We start from the raw sequence: 24075 nt of genomic DNA, 5'->3' as shown, positions 1-24075 counted from the left end.
ACGTTATCACCTGCCCCACGTCATTTTTTTCCCAAAACAGCCACCAGCACAGCTGTTGTCCTTCCACGTTTAATTTATTTTTCGCCCCGAGGGGCTGGGGCTCCTCAGGCGCGGGCCCCCTGCCCGCCATCTCGAGGAGCCCGGCCCCCCCTCCCCCTCGCCTGTACCCACGGCAACCACCGCCTCCTTTCGCCACGCCGGCGGCCGCAGGCGGGCGGCTCCCCGAGGTCCCGCCCTGCGCGGCGGGGCGGAGCGGCCGGCGGCGGAGCGGGCGGCAGCGGCGGCAGTTTCTCCGTGGCGGCCCTCCTGCCTCGCCCGCCGCCATGTGCGAGCCCAGCAAGCAGGACATCGCCGCCATCTTCAAGCGGCTCCGCTCCGTGCCCACCAACAAGGTGAGGGCGGCGGGAGGACGGGGCGCCGGAGAGCGGGGGGGAGGCGGCGGCCGGGAGGCGGCGGCCGGGCTCCGCCGTGGCGGTGACACGTCGCACTGCCCGAGGGCGGGGCGGGGCGGGGCGGGGGGCGGGCGGGGAGCCCCGGGGCCTGGCGGGGCTCCGCTGTCCGCCAGCCGGTCCCGGCGGGGCGGCTGGGGCTTGCCGTGGCCGCGGAGGCCTGCTCCTCGTCCCACCGAGCCCCGACACACACGTCTGTGTATATATATATATATATACGCATACACGTATATATACGTATATAACATATACGCACCTCTGTGCTGTGCTAGGTGCGTGGTGGTAGCTCCCAGGGCACGTGAGGCTAGGGAAAACGATTCTCATTTAAATAAACGTGCAGTTTAACGTGTGGATTGTAGCGTGTTTAATCGGGCATTTGAGTAACTGTCTTGAAAATAGCATACCTGTAATTCGTCCTCTGGTTTCCTTTGGTTAGCATGAGAAACAGCTTTTTGGAATTTTCATGTCTTTGTGTACAGGACCGCCTGACAAGGTTTAACGAATGCTTTACAGTTACTAAATGGGACGTATTTTGTACACATAAAAGACATTCATAGTTCTTAAGGTACCCAGTATTGTTTAAACGTTTGTAAAGCTTACCAGTTGTGATAACTTGTACCCTGAGACTGTAGTATATAGACTCTTTTAGTTTGCACAAATCTGTTCCTCTGAAACAGGTAGTTTTTGGTTCCCGCTCTCTGGTTCATTCTCTTCTCTTGTTGAAGATAGCATTCGTGTCTCTGCTTGGAGACCTAAATCAAGGTTCTGAACTGGGTGAAAACCAAGTAGGTGTGCTGTGGTGGTGGTTTATTAGTTCTGCAGTTTTGTTATTACAGTGCGAATTGTGGGGTTTGTGTGTCTGTTGGGAGGTGTTGTGGTCATGTTCCCTCCCTCCCCTCACCCCAGCAGAATATACTATAGTACATCTCACTCAAGTCATTTTAAGTTTACAGTGCTTCTAGTCCAGCTTCCAGTCCAGTTTCCTTCTGTTGGCAAATGCTTCTTCTCCCTCCCTTACACTGGTATTGCTGATGATGTGGCTGTGATGTGAGTTGGACCTACCTTTGATCTGAGCCAAAGCGCTTTTGTAGTGTTGGTTTCCAGTAGGATCAACAAGCCTGATTATTACTGCTGATGCAAGAAAAGAAAGCATATCAGGATACAGCGGTTGGAAAGGAACAGAGTGGCTGCTCGGATGAAGATTACCTTTGACCAGTCACGAAACTGCCATCTGAGTAGCAGTGGGTCCAGCATTCAGGCGGCTGTGTGCTGGTCTTGCACAACAGGGATAGCGAGCATGGAGATACGGAACTACCTGTGGCAGCAGCAACACTGCGTGGTTAAAAGTGCCTTTGTAACCCTGACCTCAGTGGCAGGTGATTGCTGAGCCCCACCAGCTCTTTGGAAGTGTCAAAGCTAGCATTTCCAGAGGCTGTATATTACCATGTTGCCATATCCAACAACAACGTGTACTATGAACTTATTTACCAACAGGCATAAAGGATCTGTTAACTTCAACCTCTCATACAAGATGTTTGTTTTAATGACTTGCTGTGGACCTGTCTTTTTGTTAATTCTGGTAAAAACATCTTGATTGCAACTTTTACTCCTTTTTTTCTCCAAAGTGACTGTTCCCGAGTCTAGACTGTCATGAAATGCTTGAATACTAAAAGAGCAAAAATAATACAGGTGTAGTTAAAAAGCAATAGATTATTTAGGTGTATCCTTCAAATTAGTTTTTATAAAGACTTTCATATCTTAGTTGTACCTAACTCACTCCAATAAACACAGTTGCCATATTTAAAATGGAAATGATTTCATAGGTAGGCTCTGAAATCCCTTTTAATTTTGTTTTAATTTCTTGTTACAATTTATGTGGTGGAAAGCACTCTAAAATGAGGAAGCCAAGCAACATGAGTGTAAGTTAACTTATACTTATTTGTTTCAGTAAGTTAACTTGATAAAATGTTTCTATTTCTGTCACATAACAGGATGGAAATTATAGTTCTTATGTTACTTTCACAAGAAAATTAGTTGTCATTCTGAGTTGCATCACAATCCTTAAAGCTACAATTTTTGAATAATTTTCACAGGTGTCTGATAGATGGTTGATAAGGTCCTGGATATGTGAAGCCAGTGAGCTATGCTGCTTTGTGGCAGCTAGCTTCCAAGGTGATGCAATTAACTTTTAAGAAGCTGAAATTAAGAAGCACTTATATTTGTTCCAGGAAAGGCATGTTAATAACAGAACCTTTTTAACCATGGGATTTTTTTAACCACCTTAAGATTCTCTTTTCCCATTTCTGCTCTGAGGAATTTCAATGAAACTTACAGCTCTAAGTCTGCTCTTCTCTCTTGTGTTAGAAGCAGGACCAAGGCTGTTGTCTTGGCTTTGATCTCCAACAGAATCTTGTCTTATTTTGTTGTCTTCATCCTACTTTTGGCCTAGTAAGAAACTGTTTGAATACAGCCAATTTAAAGTGAAGATGAGGTAATTTATTTATTTATATTGGAATTAGCTCAAAGAATGGAGGGAATTGAGGAAAAGTGGATGAATTCTGACTACTTCAGGCTGTATGTTTTCTTGTGATGTGGCATACATGAAGAGTTACTCATTCTTTTTCCGTAACTTCCTGCATATCATTCTCCTATCTGTGCTTACTTCAGGGCATCTCTCCAGTCCCTCCTTCTATCCCTCATTCTGTGTGGATTTTCTCTTATTTCTTCTTTCTGCTGTATGTCAGTGGATGACCCTGTTCGCACAAACAGTACTGGGACACATACATGCTTTCCAGACTCCTTTCCTTCCAGTAGTGCACTGTTAAGCCTCCATAGAGAGAGAAAGAGTGGACTTGCATATGCAGAAACTGTAACCTCCATGCTTTCCATTTGTGTTCCAGGTTATTGGTCTAACTGAAGCCCAGACTTAAAAATGTTTTTATTGAGGATGAGTCAGTGTTGAATCTGATGGTGAACTTGTGCCTGATAAATGCGCACTACATAAGATACAGAGGCCCACAGTAAAGCTAGGAGTTTAGCCTCAAAGTGCTCTTGGTCATCTACTTGAAATTAATTTGGTTGGTGATAGGTTAGCTGACTTGAATGTAAACTCAGGGCTTGTTTGATTGGGTATGTAGACACAAATCTCTAGTTACATCAGTGTAGTTTCTAGCAAGGAGACTTGTTAGTGTTTCTGTTTGTTTGTTTTTTCTTCCCAGCCTGTCAAGGAAGTGAAAACATTTCTTAAAAGCTTTTGTATATCAGTAGAGTTGGAAGTGTGTACTTAAGTTGGAAGTGTTAAATGTGTACTTGAACTAGATTGATGTGGGTTCTCTGCCCCACTGTTTTTCAACCTGTGATCTACGTATAAACTGATGATGGACAGAAACCAGGAGTTTGTGTTGTCCTGTCTAGTTTGTGTGAAGGCATATGAGTTTGGGCAGGTTGTGCAACTACTCTTTATAAAATTAGGGTTATGTGAAGTTGTCATGTAATCTGAGCTGGAAAGATGACATCCATGCTATAAGGATGAATTCATTAAATTCTGATCACTACAAGGATGTTAGAATGACCTATAATACAACTTTAACAAGTGGTTATGCATAAGTCACATTAATGATTTTTATTTTCTTAAAGGTATGTTTTGACTGCGGGTCAAAAAACCCTAGCTGGGCAAGCATAACATATGGAGTTTTTCTTTGTATCGATTGTTCAGGGACCCATCGATCCCTTGGTGTTCACTTAAGTTTCGTTCGGTAAGTAGTTTATATACTTTTTACATTAAAAATGGTATTTTTTCAACTTCTGATGTTTTTTATTTTGTTGAGATGGTTGTTCAGAGAGGAAAATGCATTCTTAATTTCTGATTGAAAGTTTTTAATGTTTGTAAAAGCTTTGATTTATCTGATAGCTACTGGGGAATGAGGTAAATAGGTAGGCTTCGGTAGAATTTGTACCTTGCACACATTCCCATTACCTGCTTCTAGTATTTGTTAGTAGCGCATATTTGTTGGCAGATTTGTTTGTACATTGAAGATTATGGCTTCTATAGGTAGGTCAGTGATAAAAGGAAGACTAATGGAATTGTGGGCCCTCTCCAGAAGGAAACAGGAGACCTGATCACCCAGGATATAGAGAAGGCAGAGGTACTTCATGACTTTTTTGCCTCAGTCTTCTCTGGCAAGAGCTCCAACCATATAGCCCAAGCCCCAGAAGAAAAGGCAGGGACTGGGATAATGAAAAACCACCCATTGTAGGAGAAGATCAGGTTCAAGACCAGCTAAGGAAGCTGAAGGTGCACAAGTCCATGGGACCTGCTGAGGTACGTCCACGGGTCCTGAGGGAATTGGCAGATGTAGTTGGTAAGCCACAGTCCATCATATTTGAGAAGTCGTGGCAGTCCAGTGAACTGGAAGAGGGGAAATAAAACCCACATTTTTAAAAAGGGGAAAAAAGGAAGAGCTAATGAACTACAGGCCAGTAAGTCTCACTTCTGTGCCTGGCAAGATCATGGAGCAGATCTTCCCGGAAACTATGCAAAGGCACCTGGAAAAGAATGAGGTCATAGACTCATACGATCTGAAGAGAAACCAGAGTGATTGGTGACAGCCAACACAGCTTCACTAAGGGCCAATTGTGCCTGACAATGCCTTCTCTGATGGCGTTACAGCGTTGGATAGGGGAAGAATAACTGAAAAATAACTTTTCCAGTCAAGACTGAGGCAAATACTACTTTATTATCTTCAGCAGTGCTACAGTATATTGATCATAATGATAATCTGACAGCCTAGCAAGCCAGTTTAGAGACCTAAATTTTTTTTTTATTTTATTTTTTTTTGCCTACTGTGCTTCTTGAAGTAGTTCAGTACTAGCATTGTGGTGGCAACATAATGGGGTAGGAAGTGAGGGGTTTTGTGTAAAGGACTATACTCCCCTTTGGTGGCAGCACTTGGATAGGCTCAGTCAGTTGGTGCAGTTTTAATGAGCTTCTCGTATTTCAGGTGAGTAACCCGATTTATGTCCTATAGGTGTATTTGTCCTATTAAATAGAACCTTCCATTTCATATATGTAACTGCTGGAAGTGTGTGAGAGCAATGCATCTAAGAATGGACTGCAGATAAAAGCAGCTGTTTTTTATCAACTAAAATCTGTATTTTTCCTCTGTTGCTTTGTCACTGTATAAAAGAATGTTACAAAGAGGTCTTTCAAGAATGCATTCCTGATGATCACAGTATTATGACTGTTAGAATTCTCTTCATATTCAATGCTCCCTCTACTACCCCCGGATAATTTGGGAAATAAACTCTTTACACAAACAAGGTAGATTAGATTTTAAATGTCTGTGAAGATAACATTAAAAATGTTTCCTTCTCTTCAGATCTACAGAACTGGATTCCAATTGGTCTTGGTTTCAACTGAGATGCATGCAAGTGGGAGGAAATGCAAATGCTGTATGTACTCTTGAGTGTTTGCCGTGAACATTGAAGCTTGTTAGGCTTGGAAGCTATTGTCTTTCCTTATTGGCTCACATCTCAATCTAGAATTTGTTTATTTCTCCAGTCCATTTCTCTACTTTTTCTTGTTTTTAAGAATTCTTTTGAGTGCTGATTTCACCATACTTCTTGCAACTTTTTCATGTAGGTATAGTCTGCAAAAGTTTTTTTTCTTAGAAGTCATTAGTAAAAATCACTGAAAAGACTAGACCAGATTCCTTGAAAATGCATCTAATTTAACAGCAAAACATTGATAACTGATGAAAGATGGCCTTCCATCTGCTTGTAAACCTAGTTAACAAGCGTTCTCCTGTGACCTTATTTCTGTATGTAGTTCATGAACATGTCTTGCCAAAGGTCATGTCACTGCTGAAGTCAAGATATGACTTAGGCTTTAGGTACGGTTAAAGTCAAGATAAGGTGTGCTACACTGTCAGAGAGAGGAAATGGCAATGTTTTGGCTAATTGATATAATCTGTTACTTTTGATTTAATTCTTTTACATACTTAAAAATAAGTTTGTTTCATAATATTTTCTTTTAAACTAAGGTTTTGTGTTGACTGCTGTATTGTCCTCAATTTCCTTTTAAAAAGACAATACTTTCTTCAGTCAGCTCCTCTGGAATCTTACCTCTTTTCCCATATTTTTTTTTCAAAGATCAACCACTGGTAGTTGAGATTGGACACAGAGTAGTACAGCTGAGGGAAGCAAACATGTAACTTTCATAAGAAACTTCTACTTTTCTTCCAGTGCCCTGGAAACTTACCCCTTATCTTTCTTCATTTGTGTTTAGTCCTTAAACGTTGTTTAAGAAACTGTAAGTCTTGAGCTTCTTTGTGTTCCCTCTCAACCAAGCTTTAATTCCATTTACAATTTCTTAATTTGCTTTCTTAATATGCTTTCCTTGAGTCTTGTCATTGTAATATTCTCCTAAATCTTACCATCTCTGAGTTTAATATTTAATGTTTTAAATATTTCAGTATTAGAATATTTTAAATATTTCCATACAAAGAACGATGAATTGAGCAAGGATCATTATTATTTATTTTCCCCTTCTGCATTTTCCAGTCAAACCATCTTCTTTGAATTAGGCATTCAGCATGTCACTGTCTCTGGTTTGCAGATCTGAGTGGTTGTGTAACTTCAGAACTAAAGTGGTGTTTTTACCCTATTTTTTCTGCCTATCCTTTCTAAGTTGTATCTTTCTGTATACTGCAGTTATATGAATTTACTCATCAAGTTACTCTTACGCCTCTTAATAGATAAAGATCATAGTTTTAACTAATCAGAAGAGGTAGATTCTGCATGAAAAATACTTTCCTTTTTTAGCCGTAGATTTAAAGGCAATTGGTAGGAAGGAAGTGCAAGTTTTGAAAAGTACTTCAGATAATTTCAGAAAGCATATTCACAGAAGATTAACAGTAAACATTTATTATTTAATTTTATGGATTTTTGTCTTTCTGCTTGGATGTCACTGTTTCCTATCATGCATTGTACCAATAGGTCTAATATACCCACATCTCTTACACCTGAAATTCATAATGACCTCTTTTGGATTACCTAGCAGGATAAATGGCTGAAACTTCAAAGACCATCTTAGTAAACTGCTTCAACATTTAAAAAGTAAAAGCAACATCTTCTCTCTAATTGCATTAAAAAACAATTTCCTTTTTGTTCCAATAAAATCCTGAATTCCATTTTTTACCAACTACTGCTTAGAAATACTCTCAGATTAACATTTAGTATTTCTATTCTGTAATTTCCTGGTGATACTGAATCTTGAATCAGTTATGAGCTTTATAGCTGTGTATGAAATTGCTAGAAAATTTGGTGATGTGAGTTCCTTTTGCTTTCAGAATAAACACTTAAAATGATAAGAATTAGGGTTTACAAAGAAAAGCTCTGAATGTCAGCTCCATAGGGGGTGTGTGTGTGTGTATATATATATATATATATATATATACACACCTAAATGCAAATATACACAGTCCTTTTGACACTTGTTATGTTTATAACTGTTTTTGTTGTAATTACAGAAATGTATGGTGGCTTAACTTTTATATGAAGTTTGGTACTTATATATTAGATTTACATTTGAGGTTACAGACTTCAATTGTCTTGGTTTGCTGACCCTATCGGAAACCTGTTTACTATGTTTTACTGTAATAGTCTATTAAGTTCTTCTGTGCAAGAACATGTGACATCATTTGCTAGTTAATTCTAGGTACTAAAAAAATGCCCAGCTTTTCCATTTCTTAATCTTTCAAACAAAGTTTTTATTTGTATGTGAATACACACATATAAATAGTGTGTGTATGTGAATATATATATATATATATATATATATATATATATATGTAGGTACATACATGTATATGTGGATATACACTTTAAGGAAGACCATTTTTTATATAGCCATTTTGATCAAGCATACATTGTTCTTTCTAGCAAGCTCGAGATGAAAGCAAGTGATACTTTTTAGAATATCAGAAATGTCCTTTGAAGCACAGGTGTTGGCAGTTAGTTAACTCTTCCTTTCCTTGTTACATTCAAAACTACGAATCTTTGTATATGATTGGAAGCTTGTATCTCTATGTGCTTTTGAAACATACCACGAATCTATTTTTTTTTTAAATTTATTGTTGTTGTTTTACATGTACATATGTTGCCATAATGGAGTTTTCTTCTTATTTTGGAAATTTAAACAGACTTCATAATTTAAAATATTTAGATACAGGAGGAGAGTAGTTTGCTGCATTGCGATATATTTTTATGTTAAGTGGTATTGATTTTAAATTTGTTTTTCATTGCATCTTGTGTTCTTCATAGTCTGCTTTTTTCCATCAACACGGATGCACAACAAGTGATACCAATGCAAAGTATAACAGTCGTGCTGCTCAACTTTACAAAGAGAAAATTAAATCTCTTGCAACGCAAGCAACAAGAAAGCATGGTACTGATGTGAGTAATGTGTGTCTTATGCAATTTAGATTTTTCAAAAACTTTCTGTTCTTTACCATCCAGAGCAATTTTAAGCTTCTAGTTAATGTGAAAGATTATCTGCCTATTGGAGGTACTGGTACACGTTGCAGTGAGGTTACAAGCTGTGGAGTAAACTATTTGCCACTTTGTTGTTGTTTTTTGAAAAAAATTATTGAGGGTAGAGCTGAACCTCATATTTTGGGTTACTCGAAACACCATTTGCAGGATTTACAATAACTTACAGGAATTCTAGGCAGAAACTTCAGGTATTCTTCAAAAAGGAAACTACTTTGTTTCTCAAACGTGCTGAAAAATTGTTTGTGCTACTGTATAACAAAAACACCAGCACTTCTCTGTGAATTATATATTGTATTTATTTTTGCTTTTCTGTAACTGAATTATTCCTGAGAAGTACATCATATAAAAACATAAAATTGCCAATAGCGTTAACTACAAAATAGTTGAGATTTAAGTGGGTTTTAATTTGAACAGATAAATGTTTTTTTTCCTTTTTTCTATAAAAAATATATTTGAAAAATTATCAAGTTTTATATATACATACATACATACATATATATGTCCTGAACATGCTGTTCTGTTAAAAATGCAGGCATGCTGTCAAAGCTTTGAAGTTAGGTTGCTGACAGGAAGAAGTTGTTAGCGAAGTACACATTATTTAGGTCTGCTGAGGTGTTAAATAAGTTTGACAATGGCTCTCTTCTATATATGCAGAATGAATGTCTTGATAGTTTAATTCAATGTGTTTAAGTCCATGGCTAATTCATTTGAAGTTGATCAAATGAGTGAGAATTTTAAATAAATTAATTAAATGTCTTGCTTTTCTTTCTTCTAATCTGTTCATCAAATACTATGAAATTTAATTATTATAATTTTGTATGTCAGATATAGTTAATATGGTTCTCATCACTAACTTAAGAGAATATTTCTTTTTACTTACTAGACAGCTTTAGATGTAAAACAAGTTCAAGTAAAGCTCTAGTGATATTAAATGTTGATAATATTACTGCAGCAGAGCTTATACTGAGTATTTTGTTAGGAAGAAAATGGGTAATTTGAGGAAAGACATCACGAGACATTGAATCTAAAAAGGAATATTTTTAACTTGGGGGGGAAAAAAAAGCTTTAAGGTAAGTGCATTTTTTAGGATGCATTCATGCAGTTATCCGGTAAAATTAATAATCTCCTTCTCTTCCTTCTTTCCTTTCTACCTCTACCAAAATACTTCTAGCTGTGGACAGATGGATGTGGAATGCCACCTGTGTCACCGGAGCACAAAGAGGAAGACTTTTTTGCATCCCATGTTTCTCCTAAGGTATAGATTGCCTGTATTTAATTCTTGTTTGCTTTCTGACTTCTTAAGAGAGCTGTGTGCTCTGTGATTAATTTTAAACTCTGTAAGAAAATCTAACAGAGAAAGGATAAGTCAGTGAGTTAACGTTTACCTGCTTTTCCTTCTGTGGGTCTCAAAATTCTTCCTGGATGTGAACCACTTTCTAAGATGATAATTTAGAATGACCCAAATAGTAGGTAAATGTGAAATGAAGCTGTGTTTTTCTTAGGCGTACAATTCTTGGCTCATGATTCCTGTCTTGGGAATGCCCTAATCTAAACTTAATATGTGATAACTGTTTTTTTGATGAATAAAGTTTAATGGAAAAAAATGCTATTTGTTAAGCAGATGCTTTTTTTCTTCCTCCAGAATTTCTCCGTACTCTTTGAAAAAGTTAAAATAACTTTCTGAAAGCTACTGCTAGTGGCGTTCCCCAGGGCTCGGTGCTGGGGCCGGTCCTCTTTAATATCTTCATCAATGATCTGGACGAGGGCATTGAGTGCCCCCTCAGTAAGTTTGCAGATGACACCAAGCTAGGCGCATGTGTCGATCTGCTTGAGGGTAGGAAGGCTCTGCAGGAGGATCTGGATAGGCTGCACCGATGGGCTGAGGTCAACTGCATGAAGTTCAACAAGGCTAAGTGCCAGGTCCTGCACCTGGGGCGCAATAACCCCAAGCAGAGCTACAGGCTGGGAGAGGAATGGTTGGAGAGCTGCCAGGCAGAGAAGGACCTGGGAGTGATGGTGGACAGTCGGCTGAATATGAGCCAGCAGTCTGCTCAGGTGGCCAAGAAGGCCAACAGCATCCTGGCTTGTATCAGAACCAGTGTGACCAGCAGGGCTAGGGAGGTGATTGTCCCCCTGTACTCGGCTCTGGTGAGGCCGCACCTCGAGTACTGTGTTCAGTTTTGGGCCCCTCGCTACAAGAAGGACATCGAGGTGCTTGAGCGGGTCCAGAGAAGGGCAACGAAGCTGGTGAGGGGCCTGGAGAACAAGTCCTACGAGGAGCGGCTGAGGGAGCTGGGGTTGTTCAGCCTGGAGAAGAGGAGGCTAGGGGCGACCTTATTCCTCTCTACAGGTACCTTAAAGGAGGCTGTAGCGAGGTGGGGGTTGGTCTATTCTCCCATGTGCCTGGTGACAGGACGAGGGGGAATGGGTTAAAGTTGTGCCAGGGGAGTTTTAGGTTAGATGTTAGGAAGAACTTCTTTACCAAAAGGGTTGTTAGACATTGGAACAGGCTGCCCAGGGAAGTGGTGGAGTCACCATCCCTGGAAGTCTTTAAAAGACGTTTAGATGTAGAGCTTAGGGATATGGTTTAGTGGGGACTGTTAGTGTTAGGTCAGAGGTTGGACTCGATGATCTTGAGGTCTCTTCCAACCTAGAAATTCTGTGATTCTGTGACCTCTGCTCTGCTTTCTCAATGCATTATAGTGACAGATGCTGTGTTTATTTCAGAGAACAGTGTTTCAGAGACTCTCTTGTGTCTTAGATTAAAAAATACCATTAAAAACAACTTCAGTAGTTGTGATCTTAAACTTGGAATAATTAAGTTACTGCTGTGCCTAGTATTCCTAAATATTTCAACAATATTAAGTGTTCTGACGTGATTGCTTTCTAGTATAGTTGCAATCAGTGAATACCTACATCTAAGTATCATCATGAGGCATATTTTGGGATAGAGAAGGATGCAAAGAACTTGGCATATCATATTAGGCCTTGTGAATATTCTTCAACACTTTGTAAACATTCATTGCATTCATTCCCCAGTCATGATGTTGTGGTGATCCATGTATATCATCATCAGTAATAAAAACCTATGCAAGCTCATATCTGTGACCTGGTAAGGAAGACAGTAAAAATAGCAGGTTTTTAATTGACTTTCTAATATATCTAGGGTGCTTAAGAATGGGAAAAGCTGTAATTTAAAGGAAAAAACTCCCCCCTCCTTTAGTTATTCAATTGTGACATTTTAAAATAATAACTTTTTTTGTTGTTTTTGTAATGTTTCAAAAACATATTTTAAAGGAAATTTCAGCCTTTTATCAGTTTGTTTTATTTTAGGAAATTCTACTATGGTCAATATTTGAATGTCTTATAAAAATGAATTTTGACATCTTTGAACCAGGGAAAGAATATTTATGTTTTACAGTTTGGGAAGAATGCTGTATTACTCAGAAATGCTTGTTGCAAAGAAAAAAATAAAATAGTTTTTGTGAGTTGTAGTCTAGTATTTTCATCAGATGATCATCTGTTCTGACAGTAGAAAAGTAAACAGTATTTGTTTGCAAAAGGCAATATGGAAGAATACTTGAAAGTGAGTTGGAAAATCATAAACTGCAGTAAGCTAGAGAGAAAGAGAGTTAAGCAGAGAAGCGTAAATATTTTTAGGCTGAAGTATGAGAAGTAGGAACTTGTTACAAAACCCCTTGAGAAAATTTATCAATATATAATATATATAATACATATTATATATGATTTATATTATATACAATAATATGTAATATCTATATATTATATATAAAAATTATCAATATATAATATATGTAATATGTAATATATATTCTGTTATATATAAACAATATATATATAATAATATAATGTAAATTTTCAAAGCAGAATTTTTGGATAGCTGCAAAAGTAGGGGATCAGAGACAAGCAGTCTGTGTGCTTCAGGGCAAGAGATTCTTTAGTATGGTTATGAAATATCAGGAGTTTATGAGATTGAGGTTCTAAGGAAGAGAAGCATGGACTGGCAGTGCATGCTGCCAGTGCATGCAGGCACAGCATAGGTGGAAAAGCTAATCCTAAGTGCGTATTATTGTGAGCAGGTCACAGACTTGCCTGGTGAGGTGGATGTGTTTGAGGGTTATTTCTGAGAGAGAAATAAATACAGGTGCTCAGCAATGCTTTTTAATAAAGGTAGACATTTCCTGTAACAGGTTTTAAACATAGAAGTTTTAGTCATGGGAATCCAATTTTAGCTAATTAGTGGTCTTTGAGCACAGTGCTCGTATTTATTAGATGTATTCTATGTTGTGTGCACTTTTGATCTTTGTGGGTTTTTTTTTTTTCAATGCAAAGAATACTGAATGGGTACTATCAGAGCCACAGCCAGTTTCTCTACAGCAGAAAGCTTCAGAAAATGTTCCAGAATGCTATGAAGGTATGACTGATTCTTTGTTAACAATAAGCTACATTTTCTGATAGTCTCTTTGTTTAGACTCTCTTTACCTTACTTAATAATTAAAATAACCTTATGCTAATAACTTAAGTATTTGGGGGAGGAAGGAGTTTCTAGAAGATTTTAAGTCTAGAAGTTTCTAGACTGCGTGGGACTACATATTCCTTTAATAATGTTTAATATGAATCCAAATTGAAATCTGATTCAGAAGATTTCAGATGAATCTTTGGGTGCATGCTGCTCTGTTAGTAACGGGAAAAGCTGTGACAGAAATAGCACATTGTGGTATCTGTATTGAACAGTATCCTGAGGACAGTGAGTTGTGTTTTGGTATTTTAATTTAGATATTTTAAGCATTCAAATGAGCCTTCTGGTATTCTTAACTTTGTTACTCATCATCCTTTCAGGTGGACCGGAACACGGACCAAGTGTCGATTACCTTAGTACATCACCAAAAGCTGCTTTAGGTAATGAGTGTAAGCAGAAGATAGCAGCCAGTATAGTGTACTTCTATATTCATACTTACTAAGAATGTATGACTGGGAAGAGATGTGAAATTCTTAGTTTAATAGCAGTGTGCATGAGTTATTTTTATACATCTTAATTTGTATTACAACTTTTTTTCTTAAACAGTATCCATCAGTTTTAGTCAATTGCATTCTGGTTTTATCTATCTTGTCCTAGCTGACTTGATGAATTTAAATGTTACAGGTATCAGACCTGAAATAGGTGACCAGTAATGCTTTACACCTTCCATTATGCTGCTTCAGGTTGTGCATCTAATAGAGCGTTGTGCTGTGATTACTCTGGGGTGTCCTCATTGCAGCTTTTCAATACTTAAAGAGGGCTTATAAAAAAAGATGGAGAGCAACTTTTTACTTGGTCAGATAATGGTAGAGCAACATGGAATGGTTTTAAACTAAAAAGGTGGAGATTTACATTAGATATTGGAAGAAATTCTTTATCATGAGGGTGGTGAGGCACTGAAACAGGTTGCTTAGAGAAGCTGGGCATACCCCATCCATGGAGGTGTTTGAGGCCAAGCTGGATGGAGCCTTTGTCAACCTGGTCTGGTGGGAGTTGTCCCTGCCCATGGCAGTGGGGTTGGAATTAGGTGATCTTTAAGGTGCCTTCCAACCTAAACCATTCTGTGATGAATGGCTTGCTATTTAAGCTAAGGAAGCACATTAGGTCCCTATTTAGATAGATTTTGCTTCCTTTTCAGAAAACTAAACATAAAAATTTAGTTTACAAATCTTGTATTTGTAATACAAAATCTTCAATGTCCAGAATTTTAATTTACTTAACAGTGAGGCGTGTGTCATATTGCTTCATCACTGTTTTTTTTTATTCACTGTTTAGTTTGTTTTTTATGAGATGAAGGCAAGTGTATTGAAAAAGTGTCATTAAAAATACCGAGTTTAGGAGTTCTGTCAGATTTCATAATGAGCAGAATGTAGGTTCATTTACTGTGTTTCAGTATTTAATACAAAGCATTAAGGCTGGAACTTTCACACTTTGTGTGTTTATGATGATATAGGTATGTTTTATCTGTATCATTGCTTATTTTAAACATAACCATAAACATTGCTTATTTTAAACATCATACGATGGGTGAGCAATTGGCTAACGGGCAGGGCCCAAAGGGTTATGGTGAATGGCGCTGCGTCAGGCTGGCGGGCGGTCACTAGTGGGGTCCCTCAAGGCTCCATTTTAGGGCCGGTACTTTTCAATATTTTTATAAACGATCTGGATGTAGGAATAGAAGGTATTTTGAGCAAGTTTGCTGATGACACCAAACTTGGAGTAGTTGTGGACTCTGTTGAGGGTGGAAAGGCCTTGCAGAGGGATCTGGATAGGTTGGAGAGCTGGGCGATCGCCAACCGCATGAAGTTCAATAAGAGCAAGTGCCGGGTCCTGCACCTGGGACGGGGAAACCCTGGCTGCACGTACAGACTGGGCGATGAGACGCTGGAGAGCAGCCTAGAAGAGAGGGATCTGGGGGTCGTGGTAGACAGCAAGTTGAATATGAGCCGGCAGTGTGCCCTGGCAGCCAGGAGGGCCAACCGTGTCCTGGGGTGCATCAAGCACGGCATCGCTAGTAGGTCGAGGGAGGTGATTGTCCCGCTCTACTCTGCGCTGGTGCGGCCTCACCTCGAGTACTGTGTGCAGTTCTGGGCACCACAGTATAAAAAGGACATGAAACTGTTGGAGAGTGTCCAGAGGAGGGCTACGAAGATGGTGAAAGGCCTGGAGGGGAAGACGTACGAGGAACGGCTGAGGGCACTGGGCCTGTTCAGCCTAGAGAAGAGGAGGCTGAGGGGAGACCTCATCGCAGTCTACAACTTCCTCGTAAGAGGGTGTCGAGAGGCAGGAGACCTTTTCTCCATTAACACCAGCGACAGGACCCGCGGGAACGGGGTTAAGCTGAGGCAGGGGAAGTTTAGGCTTGACATCAGGAGGAAGTTCTTCACAGAGAGAGTGGTTGCACACTGGAACAGGCTCCCCAGGGAAGTGGTCACTGCACCGAGCCTGACTGAATTTAAGAAGAGATTGGACTGTGCGCTTAGTCACATGGTCTGAACTTTTGGGTAGACCTGTGTGGTGTCAAGAGTTGGACTTGATGATCCTTAAGGGTCCCTTCCAACTCAGGATATTCTATGATTCTATGATTCTGTGATAACCAATATCTTTCTATCCAGAAAAGAATTTATCCTGGAAGTGGTATGGGAACAAGTGGACCTCTAGTGTGATTTATAATGGCAAGTTTGTATACCAGTTGGTATCCACAACTGGAAACTGAGCCATAATTTTATTCCTATTAAGAATTGGCAAGAGGTACCTTACCCTCAGGTCTTTTTCCTACCTTTTCTTAGTGATATTCATCACTCTGTTCTATGTAACTCTGTTTAGTTTTTTAACCTCTTCATGTAGAAAATGTAATACTTAAGGCATTAGAAACAATAAAAAAAAATAGAAAAACTGTTTTGAGGCTGAAATTATGGAAATCCACTTTTGCAATTCTGAAATTAATGAAATTGTATGTCAAGTAATGTATGTTTAATCATTGCAGAGAATACCACCTTCATAAAAAAGAAGCCAAATCAAGTTAAGAAGGGGGTAAGTCTATATAGTTAATGCATATTTTTCTCTGTATTATAAATCTCTGGAAATATGTAGATTTTAATTTGGAAATGTATTGTGTATGTTAATACTAAATAGTACACATATCAATAACAATAGATGAAAATAAAAAGCAATAGAAAATCTGTTCTATATCAAACAGCCAATGATCTGTTTCAAAATGGATTATTGTTAAGATGAATTTGTCTAATAAATTGCTATTACTCTGTAGTAGAGTACTAAAGATTAATTGGTTGTTCTCTGACCTCAGATAAATTCTAAGTGAGTTTACATGTATACAGCACACTGAACTGTCTAGACTTCCACATGTATATCTGAGCATTTTTTTTGGTGCTGTCTGGACCTGAATAGCAGATTTGGTTAGATTGAACAGTATTATTCCTTGCTCTCACTAGAGGGCCCTAATATGCAAGAGGAACTTCATTTTTATTCTAAATGGCTTATGCAGATATGTTCCCTTACAGTACGAACATAACTGAGTTCACAGGTGCATGTACAGTTAGTGAACTGTAGTGTCAGAGACTAAAACTGTACAACTCTGTGTACATAGACCAGAGCTCTTACATGAAGCCACTAAAGTGCTAACAGATTAAGATAAAAATATTGTGAAAATTCATATTGCTGCAGTGTTGCAGATGACAAATTAAATGCATGGGAGACAGAGAACAGCAGTCTGAGGGCTTTGCCACATCTGAACCTCCATCATTGTGTTGATTCATATTTGTAGTATTCAGTTGTTTTTGTTTTTTTTTTTAATAATCAATAATCAGAATGAAAGAATATGTTTTCCTGTACTGAAGTAATGAGCTAGAAGTAGAATTGTTTTAAAAGAACCAGCACAAAACTGTAACCTCTCAGATGACATATTTATCTAAAAATGTTTACTGTGCGTTGTCACTTGCAAAAGCTAATCATTGTGTGTTGTGAGTTTTGCATAAACGTATGTAAAAAAATTTGTATATTGCTGTACTACCTTAAATCATTAAATACTTGTGTACACATTTATTAAAAATATGAATAAATCCTTAATAGTAAGATAAGAGACTAGCACTGGCCGGTGAGAACTAATATAATAAATAAGAAAAAAAAAATTGTTGCCACTTCTAAGTATAAATTGTGATTTAAGTGAATGAGAAACAAATGGTTCAGCTGCCACAAATTTGATTATGTTACTATACAACATAATCATTATTAAAGTTGTGCTGTATACTCCCTAACGGTATGTAGTGTTTGCTATTGCTTTCAAAGTTGACTCTTAAATCATTTGAGGTGATTGACTCAGTTATAATGTTGGGACTTCTATTTTTTGTTTTCTAATAAATCAAGCTTGGAGCCAAAAAAGGTGGTTTGGGGGCACAAAAAGTCAGCAGTCAAAGCTTTAATGAGATTGAAAAACAAGCACAAGCTGTAGATAAAATGAAGGAACAACAGGATCTTCATAGCAGTAAGCAAACTGGGAAGGAAGAGCCACTGTAAGTATGAATTGTATGTACAACAGTAAACCGTGATGCCTAATTTCATGTTAATGAAGTAATTGTCAACATTTTAAATGAAATGTTACCATAGACTAGTTAATGCAAATAAAACTTCAATTCTTGCTTAATAATCTTGCTTAATAAAAATCCCCAAACGTGGATGAGGTGGGCCGAAAAGTAATCGCTCTATTTCTGTCCTCCCTCCTCCCTGTTAGGTATATGTTTCTACAGTTGCTCTTTTACTGTAGAAATAACCCATTCCTGTCTTTAAAAATAACCTTAATGTTATTTCTATTTAAAGCAGAAAATAAAGAGTCATTCCACTGATACATATGAATAATGTAAAATAAATGATAAAATATGCTAAGATTAATACCACAGAAGGTTTTTCTTCTTTAACTTTTCCAGTCTTTCTAAGAGCTTAGGAAACATGCAAGTACTCGGTTTTATTAATATATGTTGGGTAAGAGTTTCACTGCTGAAAGCAGATGGTAGTTTAAGTATGACTAGAAATGTCTGCTGAAGTTTCAACTCTTTTATACTGGAGCCGCTTTCACCCTTTGAATGTTTTTGTTGGTGTCCTCAAATCTGTTAGTCCATTCTCAATAAATACTCAGGGTATGGTTCTTTGTTTTCGTCATTATATTTCTCTGCTACATGTTTTTGGTTTCTCGCGTTATCATAGTTGTCATCAAAATTAGATCATTAAAGAGTTGGTTATGTACTCTTTTACTGTTGTAAATTTTATCATCCTCTCTTAAGTGCTAACATGTATATTTTTTTATAACCTATTAAAGACATTTCTGAATTTAAATGTAATTATAGAATTACAGGATCACTTGGAACTCATGGTACCAAGTTTTTAGGCCTGCTACTTTTGACCACGTTACGTGTCCTCTGCAGAAACGGATGTTCATCAGAAGTATTAAATGCAAAGAGATCGGTAATTTTTCAGAGTACTTTTACCACAGAAATTGCATTTCTCACCGATTGCCAAACCTGAACATGCTGCTAAATTAAAAAAAAAAAAAAAAAAAGTATCGTTCATGAGTTATGATTTTTCATAAGTTTTCATCAGTTAAGAGATTTTTGATATTCATAAAACAGATTTCATAAAACAGGCTGCAAATCATTTTACTTAAAGTGCTGGGTAAATTTCCTTCAGTAGCAGCTTTAAGCTGAGCTTTAGAAAACATTTTCAGCTTTCTCTATGAGTTGGTCTTAAACTGTAATAATTGGTTAAAATCTTCTTTGGAAATGTTCTGTGGTTTGAAGATACATTTTTCTGTTTTTTTTTTTTTTTTTTTTTTTTAATTTATTTCAAAAAACATTCAGTGGATGACTGACTTTTATTGTAAGCATCTGAATGTAAGACAATGAACTTTTGGTTCCCAAGTTCTAAGTTCTAGAACCCAAGTTCTAGGTCCCTCTAAACACACCAATTAGAGGATATCCAATCATCACATGATTGAGATCACTCTCCTTTTTGAAACGCCTCTTCAGTGGAGGAGCAATGTCCCACTCCTTACAGGAGGATGGTACCTACATCACTGTCCGTTAAGGAAGATGACCAAATGCTGTGCCCTTCTTGTCCTAACTGGTTCAGAAACACACCCCTGCCTTGCAGGAGAGTGCACTAACCATCAGGGTGTGAACTTTGGTAGGGGCATCTTGTACTCTTGTTTAAAGTTAAGTATGGATGGGGCCAGAAGAAGAGCAAGCCAGGAGAAGCCTGTGTTGGTAATCAAATGGTTAGGACACACACTAGAAGAAAATACTCTTTAGTCCAAAACTTTATTTTCATTCCTGCTTCTGTACAAAATGGATGGAAAGTTACAAGGGAAATGTCTTGTTTTCAGTCTTAAGTACTTCCCATCTACTGAAGAGCATAAGGTCTACAAGCAGCATCTAAATCTTGTTTACCATGATTCTAATAATGTTAATTTGCACTTTTTACCAGCCACAGTCTGTGAATTAAATATTGCCGTATTCCTTGTTAAAATTACTATTTGTATCCCTTTTAACCTACCAAATTAAATTTTAAGCAGTGTTTCTACAATTCTGTAATCAGGATTAAAAATCTCTGTGTCTCCTACATTGGTACTGCTGGAAAATAATAATTAAGATATTGTCTGTGATATAGGAAGGCCTATGGCATCTCTGAGCATTTACTATATTTGAATTAGGAGGATGTTTCAGGTGACAGAATGTGTTGCTAGCTGTGCAGAAAATAGTAAGTTGTGAATGCTTCAAAGGTTTTATAATACAGGTTGTCATATCAAATATTTGATTTTGTAGGTACAAAGATTCTCTTCCCCTCTTCTGAGACACTTTTTCTGGGACAGAGGGGAGCAGTATTGATTAAAAGAGAGCATAGTCTACTCCTAGTAAATGTCACTCAAGTATACGTAACACATGATAAAACCATTAGGAGTAGGGGTGGAGATGTAGCAAGGCCAAGGAGTGAATTAGAGGAACACATCACTAGTATTGTATTATGGATGACACAGTATTGTAGTATATCAGAACTGGGTAATTTTGATGATTGTTTGGTAGCACATAAAACTATGACAATGGGGGGAAAAAAACACAAAACTTTTAGGTTGACTTAATAGCGATGCAAAACCATGTCTTGAACTGTAATAGTACGTTTTATTTTGAAAAACGAAAACAAAGCAAGCAAAAACAAACAATGTGCTCCTATTAATAATGAATATTTTCAGTAAACATAGAAAACAAAATACAGTGCTACATTAGATACTAATTTTCTACTAATATGTTTTGTTCTAGTGTATCATCTTTACGATTGGCCTACAGAGATCTAGATATTAAAACAAAAGAAAAAAAGTTAAATCTATCTGGTAGGAAGAAAAATGAATTTGAGAGGCTTGGCATGGGATTTGGCAGCAACAGAAGGTATGTGAAGTTCTATAAACTATTTAAGATGCTCTTTGGTTTTATGCAGATATTCTTGATTTTGATTGGGAATTGAAAAAGTATACGGAAGTGTGAAGTGTTATGGAAACTTAATCATCAAAGATTCAAGTATTTGTTAGGGAAGAGGACAGGAGTGCTTCTGATAAATTTCAGTTTTAACCTGCCAGACAGGTACTAACTTAGATCGCAGATATATGTAGATTTTTTGCTTCTGTTAGCTGACTATGAAAAAGGTAGCTGGAATGTTTTTAATGAACAGTACAGACGGAAGTGTAGCTTATCTACTACAAGCCAAAACTCTGAAAAATCACATGATTGTTTAACTGTTGTTGGGAATAGTCTGTGTGTTCAGAAGTCTTGTCACTGCTTCAGAGAGCTATAGCTGAGCTTTCCAGGGTTTTTTCTTTTGTTTAAAATTCCACTCTTTCTTAGATGTTTTCATTTAATAAAAAAAAAAAAAAAAAAAAGCTTTTAAAACACTGTAAGAGCTTTGGCATTGTCATCAGGCTTCAGAAACTAGGTTAGGCCTTTCATTTTTATTTTTTTAGGGTGTGGACTTTGTCATCTCTTTACATACTTATTTTCTTCCTGTCCCCAGTGGTATTTCTCACTCAGTCATCTCAGATATGCAGACAATAGAACAGGAAACACCAACAATTGCAAAAACGAAGAAAAAGTACGCTGATGAGGTAGAAGACTCTTATATATCTTCATCTAGTTCAAGGTAATACATCAGCTTTTTGTTTTGGGTGAGACAGAAGTATATGCAAGTTATGTATTCAAATCTGTGCAATATATTTGAAACAGGATAAAACCAGAAGGCAATTCCACAGGTCTACATACATATTGTATTTTCAGGTTACATCTGAATCAGGAAAGTTGTGAAATAGTTGATGTTATTCTATGATTATCTCAATGACATGAATGTATTTAGAATCACAGAATCATAAAATGGCTTGGGTTGGAAGGGACCTTAAAGACCAGCTGGTTCCAAGGCCCCTGCCATGAGCAGGGGCACCATCCACCACACCAGGTTGCTCAAAGCCCCATCCAACCTGGCTTTGAACACCTCCAAGGATGGGGCATCCACAACTTCTCTGGGCAACCTGCTCCAGTGCTTCACCACCTTCTGAGTGAAGAATTTCTTCGCAATATCTAATCTAAATCTACTCTCCTTTAGTTTAAAGTCATTACCTCTTCTCCTGTCAGAACACTGCCTGATAAAGAGTCCCTCCACATCTTTCCTGTTGGCCCCCTTTAAATACTGGAATGCATCTATAAGGTCTCTAGGCTCAATAACCCCAACTTTCTCAGCCTGTCTTCGTAGGAGAGGTGCAGCAGTCCCTCAGATCATAGTTGTGGCCTTCCTCTGGACCCTCTCTAACAGGTCCGTGTCTCTCTTACGTTGGGGACCCCAGAGCTGATTACAGTATTTCTAGATGGGATCTGAGAGAGTAGAGGAAAGTGAAAGAATCACCTCCCTAGATGTGCTAGCTACACTTTTGACGCAGCCCAGAGTAGGGTTAGCTTGCAGAGCTGCAAGCTCATACTGCTGGCTCATTCAGTTTTTCATCTACCAATACCCCCAAGTCCTTCTCTGTAGGGCTGCTCTCTATCTGCTCATCATCTGGTCTATATTCATGTTTGGGATTGCCCTGACCCAGGTGCAGGTCCTTGCACTTGTCCTCATTGAACTTCATGAGGTTTGTATGGGTGTACCTCAAGCCTGTCAAGATCCCTCTGGATGGCATCTCTTCCATTCAATATGAGGAAAAGGAGACACTTGTTCTCAGAAACTGCACCTCGAATACTATGTTCCGCACCTGGAGTACTGTGTTCAGTTTTGGGCCCCTCGCTACAAGAAGGACATTGAGGTGCTCGAGCGAGTCCAGAGAAGGGCGAGAAGCTGGTGAGGGGTCTGGAGAACAAGTCCTACGAGGAGCAGCTGAGGGAGCTGGGGTTGTTCAGCCTGGAGAAGAGGAGGCTCAGGGGCGACCTTATTGCTCTTTATAAGTACATTAAAGGAGGCTGTAGTGAGGTGGGAGTTGGTCTATTCTCCCATGTGCCTGGTGACAGGACGAGGGGGAATGGGCTAAAGTTGTGCCAGGGGTATTTTAGGTTGGATATTAGGAAGAACTTCTTTACTGAGAGGGTTGTTAGGCATTGAAATGGGCTGCCCAGGGAAGTGGTAGAGTCACCATCCCTGAAGGTCTTTAAAAGACGTTTAGATGTTGAACTTAGCGATATGGTTTAGCGGAGAACTTGTTAGTGTTAGGTCAGAGGTTGGACTCGATGATCTAGAGGTCTCTTCCAACTTAGACAATTCTGTGATTCTTTGAAAATAGTCTGAATAATTTGTGTTTTGTCTTATTCACTGTCCAGGACTGTACTATGTAAAAAGCATTGGTATATCAGCTTTCATTGGCCATATCAGGGAATCTAGGGTATTTTTTGACATAATGACTTCTGTTTTTTTTTTCATTTATTTTCTGGCACTTTGATGTGTATTCAGTGTTGAGTTTAAAATTAAACAAGTATCAGTCTGATGCTAGATTCACTGCTGTCTGCATCATTCTATTACCTAGACGCATGCCAAATACAAAAGCATAAATCCTAATATGTAAGATGAATTGTGTAGATGTCTGTAGTCTTATTTTGTAGACTTTGTCTTTAAATATAAAATTTATGCAAAAACTTAGGCAATTTTTTTTTTCTGTCAGAGCACAAATGCAATGCAAATTATGAAATACTGATGTTGGAAAGGAGACAGAAGAGTGCCTACAGGCATTAATTGGGATGAAACAGCTGTTTCTGGACTGATAGAAACAGGTGGTACTTTTGTAAACTGTGTTTTCTTGGATTGCTGCCAAAGAAACATGGAAAATTGTACCTGATTACTTTAGATAGGCAAATAGAAACATGGAGGCTTTTATGTCATTACTTGGTTGTGTAAACACTACTGACAGAATTGCAAATATACCAAGTAAACTAGCCGCAGACTTCTAAAATAGAAATGTCTCATCTCAGTGTTCCCCTGTTTATACCTTGAAAAGAACTGCTACTG

The 24075-nt window shown here is 38.2% G+C and overlaps 1 protein-coding gene across 1 annotated transcript in view; it reads left to right on the top strand.

Annotated features, from left to right (window-relative positions):
* Positions 1-228: 228 nt before the first annotated feature.
* Positions 229-24075, top strand: part of ARFGAP3 (ARF GTPase activating protein 3) — a 33864-nt gene continuing 10017 nt past the window's right edge. Inside the window, exons 1-11 of the mRNA XM_068656549.1 lie at positions 229-392; positions 4086-4204; positions 5828-5900; positions 8772-8903; positions 10174-10257; positions 13356-13437; positions 13863-13922; positions 16529-16575; positions 17926-18071; positions 20865-20990; positions 21610-21735. Coding sequence (XP_068512650.1) covers positions 324-392; positions 4086-4204; positions 5828-5900; positions 8772-8903; positions 10174-10257; positions 13356-13437; positions 13863-13922; positions 16529-16575; positions 17926-18071; positions 20865-20990; positions 21610-21735 — 1064 coding nt within the window. The 5' untranslated portion in view covers positions 229-323. The remainder of the gene's footprint in view (positions 393-4085; positions 4205-5827; positions 5901-8771; positions 8904-10173; positions 10258-13355; positions 13438-13862; positions 13923-16528; positions 16576-17925; positions 18072-20864; positions 20991-21609; positions 21736-24075) is intronic.

This window comes from Anas acuta, chromosome 1 (genome assembly GCF_963932015.1).
Source record: "Anas acuta chromosome 1, bAnaAcu1.1, whole genome shotgun sequence".
Lineage (NCBI taxonomy): Eukaryota > Metazoa > Chordata > Aves > Anseriformes > Anatidae > Anas > Anas acuta.
This window is presented reverse-complemented; position numbering and strand designations above follow the sequence as displayed.